The 13,756-nt window shown below is 34.9% G+C and overlaps 1 protein-coding gene across 6 annotated transcripts in view; it reads right to left on the reverse strand.

The window, feature by feature from the left end:
• HYCC1 (hyccin PI4KA lipid kinase complex subunit 1) overlaps positions 1-13,756 on the reverse strand; it is a 216,770-nt gene that overhangs the window by 41,123 nt on the left and 161,891 nt on the right. For all 6 annotated transcript variants that reach the window (XM_069587666.1, XM_069587669.1, XM_069587664.1 and 3 more), the window contains 2 exons: positions 7,804-7,882; positions 1,466-1,567 (listed from right to left, as the gene is read on the reverse strand). In XM_069587666.1, coding sequence (XP_069443767.1) covers positions 1,466-1,567; positions 7,804-7,854 — 153 coding nt within the window. In that variant the 5' untranslated portion in view covers positions 7,855-7,882. The remainder of the gene's footprint in view (positions 1-1,465; positions 1,568-7,803; positions 7,883-13,756) is intronic.

A 13,756-nucleotide genomic window follows, 5' to 3' on the forward strand; every position in this document is an offset into this window, starting at 1 on the left:
ATGTTTATCCCACCTACAAGAATATAAGTTCTAATCTATAAGATAAAGAAGTTATTCCTCTTTGTACATTTCTAAGTGATTTCTGACACATGATATGTGTTCAATGAATATTTATCAAATGAATTTAACCACATAATGAAAAGGTACCAAATTTCCCAGATTTCAAATAAAGTAGAATCAACATTTCAAATTTCAAAAATGCCAACAGACAATGACATCAAGTTTTTAGGAATACTATATCTCCACATTAAGATATAAAATATTCTAAAGAGCAAAAGGAGACTCTTTGTGACCCCCATGGACTACACAGTCCATGGAATTCTCCAGGCCAGAATACTGGAGTGGGTAGCCGTTCCCTTCCCTAGAGGATATTCCCAACCCAGGGATCAAACCCAGGTCTCTGACATCGCAGGTGGATTCTTTACTGGCTCAGCCACCAGGGAAGCCCGAAAGTAGATCACACAGTTATATCTGAGAAGTACTTCTGAGTACATTTTTTAAGACTGAGTTTTCTTTTTCAGAATACAGGATACACACTGCCTTTACCACATTTATCAGGCTAAAAACTAGATTATTTGCTTTTATCTGCATGCCATGCATTTTGATTTTCCTCACCATTTCCAAACCTTATCTAGTTCTACTATGAATGGCAGGATTTATAAGCACCAGAATCTGGGAGTACAGTTCACTTTATCACTTTCAAACTAAATTTGCTATCTAAAAATGCAAAGGAAATGCAGGAGAGGGGAAGGCAGAGAAAAGAAGCAAGGGCTGGGAAAAACTTACCACCAGAACCAAACTACTAGCTACTCAAATTTCTTGCCTTTTCTCAGGCCTCCATATACTATTCCCTTCAGCTTGCAATGTCCTTTTACTTTCTACACCTGGAAAATGTGTGAAAATCCATCTAGACTCAGTTAAGCATTGCTCTGAAAGTATGTATTTACTTATTTTCTCCCTTTCCTCTTTTGGGACACAGGCCATGTGCTACTCATCTTTGATTTTCTGTTGCCTAGCACTGCAGCTGACACATAATGGACACACAAATATTTGCTGAATGAATAAATGAATGCAGTGACCCAGGCTCTCCAAGGTTATCCCCACAGACAGAGAGACAGACAGACACATACATACATACACAGAAAGACAGACACAGACACATACATAGAAAGATGAGCAGCAGCATGTTCAGAGATGGCTTTGGAATATGGTGATCCTATTTTAGGAGATGATACATTGGAGCTCATTTTATCATAATTTTTTTATTCTGTCATTTTTCTGAATATAAAGTATTCTTACCTCTCTATTCATTTCTCAAAAGGAATCAGTTAAACACTGCAAAACATACATTACAGTTTTTAAAACTCTAATTTTACTACTTTTTAAAATATATATATTTCACAATAAGAAATTAAAAATCAATCAAATGAAAACTACCAGCACGATGAACTCTGAGAGTACTTACCTCACTTTGTGGCTCCTGGATAACTTTATAGAGAGATGAAACTAAAGAACTCTTTTCCTTCAAATTTGTAGCATAATTTGGTAAAGACGTTTCTGGTAGTGTCTAAACAAATTTAAAAAATACACTTTACTTTTATGAAATGTCCCAAATAGGTAAATCCAAATACAGAAAGCAGATTGTCAGAAACTGGGGGAGGGGGAATTGGGAAGAGGAAGAACTGAGAGTGACTACTTAGATACAGATTTTCTTTGGGGGGTGATGGTGGGGCTTTCTTTGGGGCTTAGATGATGGTGTTAATGGCACAACACTTTAAAACCAGTAAAAAGCCTCTGTACTATCACCTGAAAACAGTGAATTTCTCATTATGTGAATAATATCTCAACAAAAAAATGGTAAAAATAAAACAAAAGATACATTTAATACTCAACATCAACAGGGATACAAATTAATATCAACACTGCATCTTTGACCATAGTTTGGAGCGGGAAATAAGAATACGAATCATTTGTAAAGCCAGAGGTACATTTTTTTGTAGCAACATACATGTTACCGATCTCATTAACAGTATTTTATCCTGTTTCTTAATAAACATGTTATATAAGGATCTAATGTTCCAAACCTTAAAGCCACAGATCATATAATGTCTGTTAAGTAAGACTGTTCTTCTTTACAGAACTGGGGGGAAGTTTTTACTTCTTGGAACAGAGAAAAAGATAGCCACACTACCAACAAATTTTCCTAATGCCATTTAAAATATCAACAACTAACCACAGTTTGGTAGGGTCACCCCTTCAGAAAGGACACCATGGCAAGAAAGGAATGGGAAGAGATAAAACTCCAGTAGTAAGTCAGACAGTTTTGGGTAAAGGTAGTAGGGAAATATGAAAACAAAAAACAAAAAAACAACTTCATTATAACAAATGATAAAAACCTATCCTTTTAGAGTATGGCCTTCTTTAACAACTTCTGTCTTCCAACTCTTTATTTTTTACCTAGGAAAAGTATTTCTATCAATCAACCAACTAATTAACAATGTTTATCCTGCAGCAGATATAATGTCTCAGTTCAGTTCAGTCGCTCAGTCGTGTCCGACTCTTTGCGATCCCATGAATCACAGCACACCAGGCCTCCCTGTCCATCACCAACTCCCGGAGTTTACCCAAACTCATGCCCATCAAGTCGATGATACCAGCCAGCCATCTCATCCTCTGTCATCCCCTTCTCTTCCTGCCCCCAGTCCCTCCCAGCATCAGGGTCTTTTCCAATGAGTCAGCTCTTTGGATCAGGTGGCCAAAGTATTGGAGTTTCAGCTTCAGCATCAGTCCTTCCAAAGAACACCCAGGACTGATCTCCTTTAGGATGGACTGGTTGGGTCTCCTTGTCTCAAGGCAAGAATATTGAAGTGGTTTGCCATTCCCTTCTCCAGTGGACCACATTCTGTCAGACCTCTCCACCATGACCCGTCCGTTTTGGGTGGCCCAACATGGCATGGCTTAGTTTCACTGAGTTAGACAATGCTGTGGTCCATGTGATATCTTGCTTCTAATGTCTCGAGATACTGGTAATTGTAAGAGATACATTATTTTTTCCATGTCCCATATCCTAGTATTTTATGATTTAAAATGGGTTATAGTTTAGTGTATATAGGTGTATGTGTGCATAAATAGACATATAAAATTAAACAGCATATTTATAATAAGGATATTTGATTCATTTTAACTTTACTGTGAATTCCTCAAAGGCAAGATCTATCTTATCTCTCCATCTACAGCATTCAGCATAAGGCCTTGTACTCAAATCTTTGCTGTAGACATTATATAATAGATGAACAAAATAAGAAATAAATATTCACTGTTACTCTTCAGTAGATTCTTGAAAAACAGGTCACATTTCACCTTAGGATATATAAGTGAATAGACTGTTTTTTTAATTTAATAGGACAGTTTTGTTTACCGGAATGGTTAAGTAAACGTGAACTATCTGGGAACCTTCCACCATTCTTTGGGTGGGGAGGAGAGAGTTTCATTGCAACTGCTTACGTAAAGAGGGGATTAGGGCTTTCTTCAATAGTTCAAAAGCATGTAACAAAAGATCTCCAGGCAACATTCCATTTCTGTTACTTGATCAACAGTAACCTAATACTGGTGGAATTTATATAAAAGGGAGTAACTGTCAAACAAACAACAGATGTCTAATTGCCTGGAAGATAATGAACCTAAGCTATATATGTAAAACACATTAATGGATGTTTGTGCATGTGTGCACATGTGTGTCTAAACATAAAATTTCAAACTAAGTGAACTGAAAAATAAATCTTAAAAAATGATTAGTGAATAAAAAGATTTTTACATGCACTATCTAGCCTAAAACTGAAACAGTCATTAAAAGTGTGAATTACAATTTTTAGTTATGTACCAATTAACCCTCATGAGGTAAAATGTTTTTTGTGAAATAGCCCAAGTAAAACGACAGTTCTTTTCCGAAGACATGTTCTAAAAAATATTCTGGGCCTAGGCTACTACTGCTAAATGAGAGGAAAGGTCTCCTAAAAATTAGTGAGCTATTACATTTTTATTTCATTTTGTCAATGTGAGAAAAGTTAACTTTTGTCAATAGGAGAGAAAATACAATTGCTGTGTTTATGAACAGTGCTTTGAAAACCTTAAGATGTAAAAGAGTCTATGGATTTAAATACCATTACAACAAACCTTTAAATTTATATTGTACTAGTTCAAAGGTACTGGCCTTCTTAAATACTAGTTACGTTTTCTCACTTTGAAGAATGCAGAACTAGAGACAAAAGAAGTAATAATGGAATAACAGGGTAAGAAATTAGTCTTGGCAAAATTTGAAGAAGACAGATGCTTCAAATTAAAGTATCATTTGGCAGATGGCTTTTATAAAATGTAAGGAAGTGATACAGGTTAGATGGAAGAGAATTAATGAAGATGGACAGATGGATAGAGAACCAATAAATAAAACAACTCTGACCAACAACATTACACATAAGACTAGATTTTGAGTCACATATTCTGATTCAGTGACTACCAGAAAATTTAAAAATCTGCTATATAAATTTACACATAACATTAAGAAAAACACAATACAATCTGTAAGATAACATTTTACAAATAAGTATTTGAAATATAGAAATTGAACTAACTCATGAAATCTTAAAATAATTAAGTCTGAGTCTAATGACTTTGTTGGTATACTGCTGCTGCTGCTGCTGCTGCTAAGTCACTTCAGTCGTGTCCAACTCTGTGCAACCCCATAGACAGCAGCCCATCAGGCTCCTCCGTCCCTGGGATTCTCCAGGCAAGAACACTGGAGTGGGTTGCCACTTCCTTCTCCAATGCATGAAAGTGAAATCATGTCCAACTCTTAGGAACCCCATGGACTGCAGCCTACCAGGCTCCTCTGTCCATGGGATTTTCCAGGCAAGAGTATTGGAGTTGTTGGTGTACTAAGAGAATATTAATGAGGGCCCAAAGCTGGAGTAGATGCTAGTTCGTCCAAAGGCAAAAAAGAAAAAAAAAAAGCACAAAGCAAACTACGTTATCTTGTGCATTTGAGAGAATGCTGAGTGAGTTATGAGTCTGGGAGTTCAGGCTGCACCCATGGAAAAGTGTAGAGCTAAAATCATCTTCACACGCCACCTATTTCAGGGTTTCCTGGTGAGGATGTTGATACCCAAAGAAGTTATGCGATTTGTCCAACATGGTAAAACCACCTAGAGGAAAAATTTGACTTCTCAGTCTCAAGCACCCTGTATCACTTACTTTATCAATCATGATGACCTTGGCTTATTAGCACCATGGTTAATAAATTAAACAACCAAGCAGAAACTCAGAATGACAGATAAATAATCTCTAAATTTTATTTCTTAAATATTTTAACCAAAATATGTAACTAACATCACAAATCATTTCAAAGGACAAAATAATTTTAAAAGTAAGAGATTTGTTCTTATGTACTTTACTATCTTCTATTATTTTTAGTATGTTGCTAACTTTGTCTGGTAACCTTAACCTCTTTACCAAACATAAACAGAGCTGAATTCAATGCACATTAACACAATTCAAAATAATTTTCAGAAATGCCTACCATATTAACCAAAGAATACGAAATATCTTCCCTTATACCTGACAAAAATGTGTATATCATTTGTTATATCAAATTGACTATATTTACTTTTGGATGGTTAGGGGAAAGTTAAATAACTTTTCAGTTCATAGGGTCCAGGATTTTACTTCTCTCAACGAAAAAGCTTCCTTCCCAGAAATGGAAGAGAATAAACAAACAGATGATAAGCAAAGAGAATTAGCCATAACTTTCAATTATTTGCCTTAATAGTTGACTCCTCCCCAATGTTCCCCATCCTTCATCATGCCCTCTTGCCACAACTCCCATATTAAAAAATAGTTTAATGGCTATATTTCCTTTTGCAAATTTTGCTTCACCGTTAAACATAAGAATATCCCAGAAGTGGTAGTCAGCTGTTAAACTTGACAATTTTCAACAACTTGCCAAAAAAATCATGATAATGAACCATATTAAACTCTCATGAAACAGGAAAAAAAAAACTTAAAAACACAAAGACAACTTATGTAAGAAAAAAAGGCACACACCAGATTTATTCAAACTGTTAAAATATGTAGATGGCACATACAGTGCACTTCTATAAGAACATGCATAACTACATCACTCTATGAATTAGGGGATCCATAGAAAGATAATTTATGACTACAAACGCTGACAAAATGAAAATCTTTGTCATTCATCAGGATGAGATGACAACAATGGCTACGGCCAGCTACAAAATTAACAGGAAACACTGCTTCTCTCAAGGACATACTACAGCTGAAAAGTGTCATAAAAACCTCCATTTAAAAAAAATTAATTTAGTTTTTAATTGAAGGATAATTGCTTTACAGAATTTTGTTGTTTTCTGTAAAACATCAACAAGAATCAGCCATAGGTATACATATGTCCTCTCCTTCTTGAATCTCCATTTTTTAGTGACTTCTGTATTCTTACTCAGTGAGAAGCTTTGCTATCTAAAATCACAGATATCAAAACTTTTGCTCTTTAAACGTGTATCGATAAGAATGAAATATCCCACTCCTGCCTGGAGGATGTGAGTCACCTAGACACAGAGAACCAGGCTTCAGATTAGGGGTTTCTGAACCCAACATTGCACATAGATGTTAACTTCGTAGGTTCTAAAGACAACATGACCATGGGTCCACTTCATAGTCCAGGTCTGATTTTAACCCCATTACACGTCACTCTGCTTTGTCTTGAGCCTATCAAAATACTATTTCATTTAAATTTCATCTGAACACCTTTCCTCCAAATCCTATAATTATTTTATTTTTTTGTTTGGTGAAATGCCTACACAGTACCTATTGTATGGTGTCCCTCATAGAAACAAGCTAATAACTCTGACGTTTGTCTGAGGTCTTGGGCTAATCGAGCTGGACAAAAAAAAAAACAAAAAAGTGTCAGCCCAAACTTTCCCTTCCTGTGGTTCCTGATCAGGAAGCTCACATAATTATGTGTAACAGTGAGAAAAAGAGGACAAAAAGAAGGTTATTGTTTAGTCGCTAAGCCGTGCAACTCCTTGATCTACCGCACACCAGGCTCCTCTATCTATGGGATTTCCCAGGCAAGAAGACTGGAGTGGGCTGCCCTTTCTTTCTTCGGGGGGGGGACCTTCCCGACCCAGGGTTCGAACCTGTGTCTCCTACATTGGCAGGTGGATTCTTTACCACTGAGCTGCCAGGGAAGCTCCAGCTAACTGGTTAAAGAAATACAGTTTTAGCTATCATAGAGAAGAGTCCATAAGACAACGAAACAGAGGTTTTGTTTTTGTTTTTCATCCACTAACCAAAAGTTATATGCCCCTTTACAGGCACTGGGTAAGCCAACTAAAGAAAGATGCATTGATAGAAAGTTGTGCAAATATCTTCCCATCTTCTCGTCGTTGATCATGTCCATTTCCCCTGCCGCCCCAAATTGCGAGAAACATTTTAACTGCGAATTCTTCATGATGGTTAGGGAGAGTGACATCAACGTTCAGAGACTTTAACCATTCTTTGTGATGTTGCCATAAAAGGGAGAAGACAAACCTTTAAACCACTTGGCAAAAAAGGAGCCAATTTCCTCACAAAGATTATTATGTGTAAATAATTCCCCAATAAGTTTTTTGGAATATTCTTTTGCTTCCACAGATATTTAGCTTTTTAGTCATTACAAAAGGAAGCCAATGGAATTTAAAACTCAGATAAAACTTCTTTGGAATATAGTTATTATAGTAAAACAGTAAATATTACCTTAAACTCCGACAACCATTCCTCCACAACCCCTTTCTCTGAAGTGAACATTTTTCCACATCTGTTCTAAATCTTCAACCTGAAAATTAACATAGAAAAATGCTAAAATTTTGAATACATTTTCTTTATAGTCAGATTACCAAAGATAGAAGTAATCCTATAAAATTTATCTACTTTTTTATTGAGAAATTAAAACAGTTTCAAACATAAAATTACTGAGTTAATATCACAAATCAATGTGCACAAACAGCATTGAAATGCAAGAATCATGACAAAAGTATAAACGATTATAACATGATGAATTAGCGCTACAATTTTCACTCAGCTTTTAGTAATGTCAGCTGTAAAACATACTGGACATTTTTCCCTAGTTTAAATTAAATAATTCCAAAGAGATAATGCAACTTAAGAACACATTTTAAAATTGTGAAAATATAAAAAGACATGCATCCAAACTTGACTTTATAGAAACCATTACAGTAATTTAATTTGCTTATATTTCAGTTCTTTAGCACAATAACTATCTAGGCAAGCAACTTGGTTTCCTAGAAGCTTAATATTCATGAAACAGAAGTAAAAGTGCTAATATCCAAGGTAATGACAATATGCAACAATAGCTATTCAGAAGACTGGAATTTACTTAAGTATAAATAAGAAAAAAAGAAAGTTAAAGGAAATGCAAAACAAATTTATCTCAAGAAAAACTTCTGTCAAAGTACAATATAGTTTTCTTAATACCTCCGTCTATAAGAGAGTGGACTGTTTCTTGAGGGAAAACTCTATTAGTTCTATCTGAATTTGCTAAACTCTTAAGTCAGACACAAACCCTGCGTTAGCCTTCTTGATTTTCATCAGAATTATCATGTAGAAGAAACCGAGGCAAAACTGACAGAAACTGAATCTTGATTCTATTCTTACTTGTAGTATAAACTTGGGCAAGTTATTTGCCTTCCTTTTTTCATTCATGAACTAGGAAAAACCACAATACATACTTTCAATTGATCACTGTGAAAATTAAATGAAAAAATGTAAATAGAAGCACCTGGCAATAGAAGTGCTGTCTTACTATGCAATACTATTATTGAAGACTATCAACGCATGCAACTTTTGCTTAGTTGTCTATCAAAGTATACAGATACATCTTAAATAAACAACACTGGTTCTTGCAAAGAATACATTCTAATGTTTCTACTGTCTAATTTCTATTAAAAATGGTTAAGAAAATACATATATTCATTGATTCATTTATTCATACATGAAGAATTACTTGAGAGATATGCATTTTACCTTTTTAGGATTAAAAAATAGCCCTTTTATTATTCTAAATTTTATCCTTGGATCAAGCCAAACTATTAAAAAACCACATTATCTGTACCATATTATTCATTTTATAGTACTGTTCATTCACATAAACCAGGCTTTGAGTTTATGCCCAAAATGTTATGAAAACGCTGCCTGATCATATGTTATCCCCTTTGAAATCCAAAGGAGCAAAAAATTCACATCTTCAGTTTTCAATACCGTGAAAAATTCTTCTTTAGAGTAACTTGTTTGCTTTTATATTATGGATACTGTGAGTCTCCCAGCAGATTCTCTTTGCCTTGATTTTAATAAAATGGGAGTCAAAGCTTCTGCCTTAACTCTATCCACAAAAAAGCTGGCTAGGATTAATTTTATTTATAATATTATATTACACACATTCCCTTATTTTCTTTCTACCTAGATCTACTTTTTTTTTATCCTGTTATACACATTTGTGAAGCAAAATGAAGCAAGGTAAATATAAATACACATGAGTTTTCTTTTTTATTTATCCATTGCTCATCTAGTAAATTAAGACAGAAAGCAATCACAAATAGCACCAGAAGTTACAAAGAATTGGGAAGGTAAAATTTTTACAAAAGTTCAAAATAATTCTCTAATTAAAATTAATTTTTAAAAGTTTAAAATCAAGAGGGATATGCAAAAGGATCAAGAATAGTCAAAGCAATCTTAAAGAACAGCAGTGCTGGAGGACTTGGACTTCTAAATATTAAAGCTTACTACAAAACTTACCAAAAGCATAGTAATTAAGCCAGTGTGGTGTTATATTATCACTGTCAATAAAATCCAATGAAACAGAGCAGAATGGCCACAAACAGACCTATACATACATGATGATCTGATCTATGAGCAAAGTGACAATGTAATTCAGTAGGGAAAGGGTAATCTTTATAAAAAATGGGGTTAGGTCAACTAGACAGCTACAAGGATGGGATAGAGGGTAGGAAGAGAACCATAACCTACTAGCTAACACCATATGCAAAAGTCAGTTACAGTTGGATCACAGATCTAATTTTAAAAAGTAAAATAAAGCTTTTAGAACATAATAGAATACCTTCAAAACCTTGGGGTAGGCAAAAAAAGAAATTTAAACGAGACACAGAAGCACTTATCATAAAGGGATTGTTATAAATTGGACTCCATTAAAAGAATTTCTGTCTGCCAACAAATGAATGGATAAAGAAAATATGATACACACACAAACATACAATGGAATATTATTCAGCCTTCAAAAGAAGGAAATTCTGCCATTTGCAACAACATGGATGAATCTGGGAATCTTATGCTAAGTCAAATAACCCAGACACATAAAGACAAATACTGCAAGGTCTCACTTGTGTGCAGAATAAGTCAAACTCATGTTAACAGAGAGTAAAGTCATGGTTTCCAGGGGCTGGGGGTGGGGGGCGGCGGTGGAGGAATGTGCAGATGCTGGCCAAAGGGTACGAATTTTCAGTTATAAGATAAGTAAGTTCTGGTAACCTAATGAGCAGCATGGTAACCCATAGCTAATAATAATGGATACTTGAAATTTGCTAAAAGAGTAGATTTTAACTGTTCTCACTACACACATAAAAATTGGTAATTATGTGTGATGACAGATTGTTAATTAACTTGATTGTGGTATACCAAAGCATCACGTACACCTTAAATACATAATTATTTGGCAATCATATCCCAGTAAAACTGGGGTGGGGGAAGGGAAGAACTTTTATTCACCAGAAGATACCATTAAGTGGATGAAAAGACAAAACCAGAGTGGGAGAAGATACTAACAATTCTGTCAAAAGTATCGTATTCAGAAATAAAAGGAATTCATCAATTATTAAGAAAAAGGCAGAAAATTCAATAGGAAAAGCAAACACATCACTGATCCAAATGGAAACATAATATATGAAAGGTACTCAAGATTATTAGTCATCAGGGAAATATCACACACACACACACACACACACACAGCTAGAATGAAAGAGACAATACTAAACGTTGAAAAAGATATGAAGCAACCAGAATATTCATACACAGTTGGCATGAATGTAAATTGATATAGTATCCTGGAAAACACTTTGTTCAGTTCAGTTCAGTCGCTCAGTCGTGTCCAACTCTTTGCGACCCCGTGAATCGCAGCACGCCAGGCCTCCCTGTCCATCACCAACTCCCGGAGTTCACTCAGACTCACGTCCATTGAGTCAGTGCTGCCATCCAGCCATCTCATCCTCGGTTGCCCCCTTCTCCTCCTGCCCCCAATCCCTCCCAGCATCAAAGTCTTTTCCAATGAGTCAGCTCTTCGCATGAGGTGGCCAAAGTCCTGGAGTTTCAGCTTTAGCATCATTCCTTCCAAAGAAATCCCAGGGCTGATCTCCTTCAGAATGGACTGGTTGGATCTCCTTGCAATCCAAGGAACTCTCAAGAGTCTTCTCCAACACCACAGTTCAAATACACGACCATAAATGCAATATGGTCACCTGGATTGGATCATATTGAACAGACCAGAAAAGGGATAGTTTCCAAGAAAAAAAAAAAAAAAAGCCCTGGTGAATTTCTAATAAAGACTTAAATTTAGTTAACAGCAATGTAACAGTAATGACAAATATACAATCACAATATGACATTAGGAGAAACTGAAACTGGGTGTGGAGTATACAGGAACTCTCTGTACTACCTTTGCAACTTTTCTAGCAATTTTAAGTTTTTAAAAAATTATTGAAATTCTCATGTATTTCTCTTCTAGGATCCAATCCAAATGATACTCTATTCAAAAACAAAACAAAACATTAAAGTACATCAACACACAAGCACATATTCATATCTTCTGATAACATTCTACATCATTCGTTATTGAAGCTTCAATTTCAATACTTTCATAATACTTCATTATACAAGGGCTTCTCAAACCTAAGGAGCAAATTCTCTTCCATTACATTTCACTCTCTGCACTAAACTGAGATGACAAAAAAACTAATTTATGAAGAGATTTCTTATCTGGTTGCTGAAAATTTAAAAAAGGGAAATAATTATAGTACTGAATTATAAACATGAATGAAAATTCAAATCATGTTTACTTATCATTAGTTGTGTTTTAAGGACAGTAATAAACTCAAGCATTTTCGTTGTCTTTCCATGGGGTCAAAAATCCTCAGCACAATATAGAAATATTTTCAATTAAATTTATAATTCATAAAAATATTACACTATGCCATAAAATTATAAAAAGTAAAAATTTCAACTGGCATTCATGCAGTTTTAAATTACCAAGTCAAGCCAGTTTGAAACAAATCTAAATAGAATAAAATTTAAAAATTCTTTTAGATGACAAGTTTTTTAAAATTTCATAAAAGGAAAAGTATCTTAAAAAAAACAGAAAATGTACAAATATTAAAAATGAGACGGGAAACAATAATGCATTATATGAAGCAGAGGTTAATGGAATTTCTTAAAATGTAGAATAAGTATCTAGAGAAACAGAAGATGAAAAAGCAATAGTGTGTGCCAGCTGAGAGAAGTTTTTCTTTGTCCCTACCACACACTGCAACACTCTAAAAAAATCTCTCCATTAGTCCTGGCTTCCATGATGAATAACAGTTATGACTAAAGGTACCACTAAAGACTAGGTAGGACAAGAAGCAAATGGACCACAAAATTGAAACAGCATTTTAAAAACCATTTCTCTCTACCAGCACTCAGCAAGAAGCTCTCTACAGTGACTATCTCACCCCCACATTTCATATCTAAGATGTAATCTTTTAACATTTATGGCAGTCTTGATTACGTAACTTTGAAGTTTTATAAAACTAATTAGATATCTCAAGTATTATTTTAAAATATATTCTCACATTAAAAAAAAAACTTTATTCTTCTCAAAGGCAAAAGGAACAAAATTAGGTATTTCATACTGTGTAACTAACTTCCTATTTTTTTCAAACATATCTTGGAAAAGAATATTTAAAACTGTATTAGAAAGCTTGCTAAGATTCAATGCATTTCACAAGCAGAGTTGGTCTGTGTGAAACTGATTTTTTATATTTTCAGTATGTAATAAAACATTTCTAAATCTCTATTCTTCAGTTGTTGCATTATATTTTAATTTTAACCCTGATAATGATTCCTGAATTCCTCAAGAAACTTTCCAGAAGGCATATCATAAAAGTGTTGTCACAAAAGGTCTATACGTTATATTTTACTCTCATCCAATTAAGGAAGAACACAAAAAGAAAAAAAAGTACTTATAATTTTCACTGCAAAACTCTAAAAAATATTTTTACTATTATTTCTCATGCATCATGAAGTATTTAGTTCAGTTCAGTCGCTCAGTCGCGTCCAACTCTTTGTGACTCCATGAATCGCAGCACGCCAGGCCTCTCTGTCCATTACCATCTCCCGGAGTTTACCCAAACTCATGTCCATCGAGTCAGTGGTGCCATCCAGCCATCTCAAGCTCTGTCATCCCCTTCTCCTCCTGCCCCCAATCCCTCCCAGCATCAAAGTCTTTTCCAATGAGTCACCTCTTCGCATGAGGTGGCCAAAGTCCTGGAGTTTCAGCTTTAGCATCAGTCATTCCAAAGAAATCCCAGGACTGATCTTTAGAATGGACTGGTTGGATCTCCTTGCAGTCCAAGGGACTCTCAAGAGT

The sequence above is a fragment of the Ovis canadensis genome, chromosome 4 (genome assembly GCF_042477335.2).
Source record: "Ovis canadensis isolate MfBH-ARS-UI-01 breed Bighorn chromosome 4, ARS-UI_OviCan_v2, whole genome shotgun sequence".
Taxonomy (NCBI): Eukaryota; Metazoa; Chordata; class Mammalia; order Artiodactyla; family Bovidae; genus Ovis; species Ovis canadensis.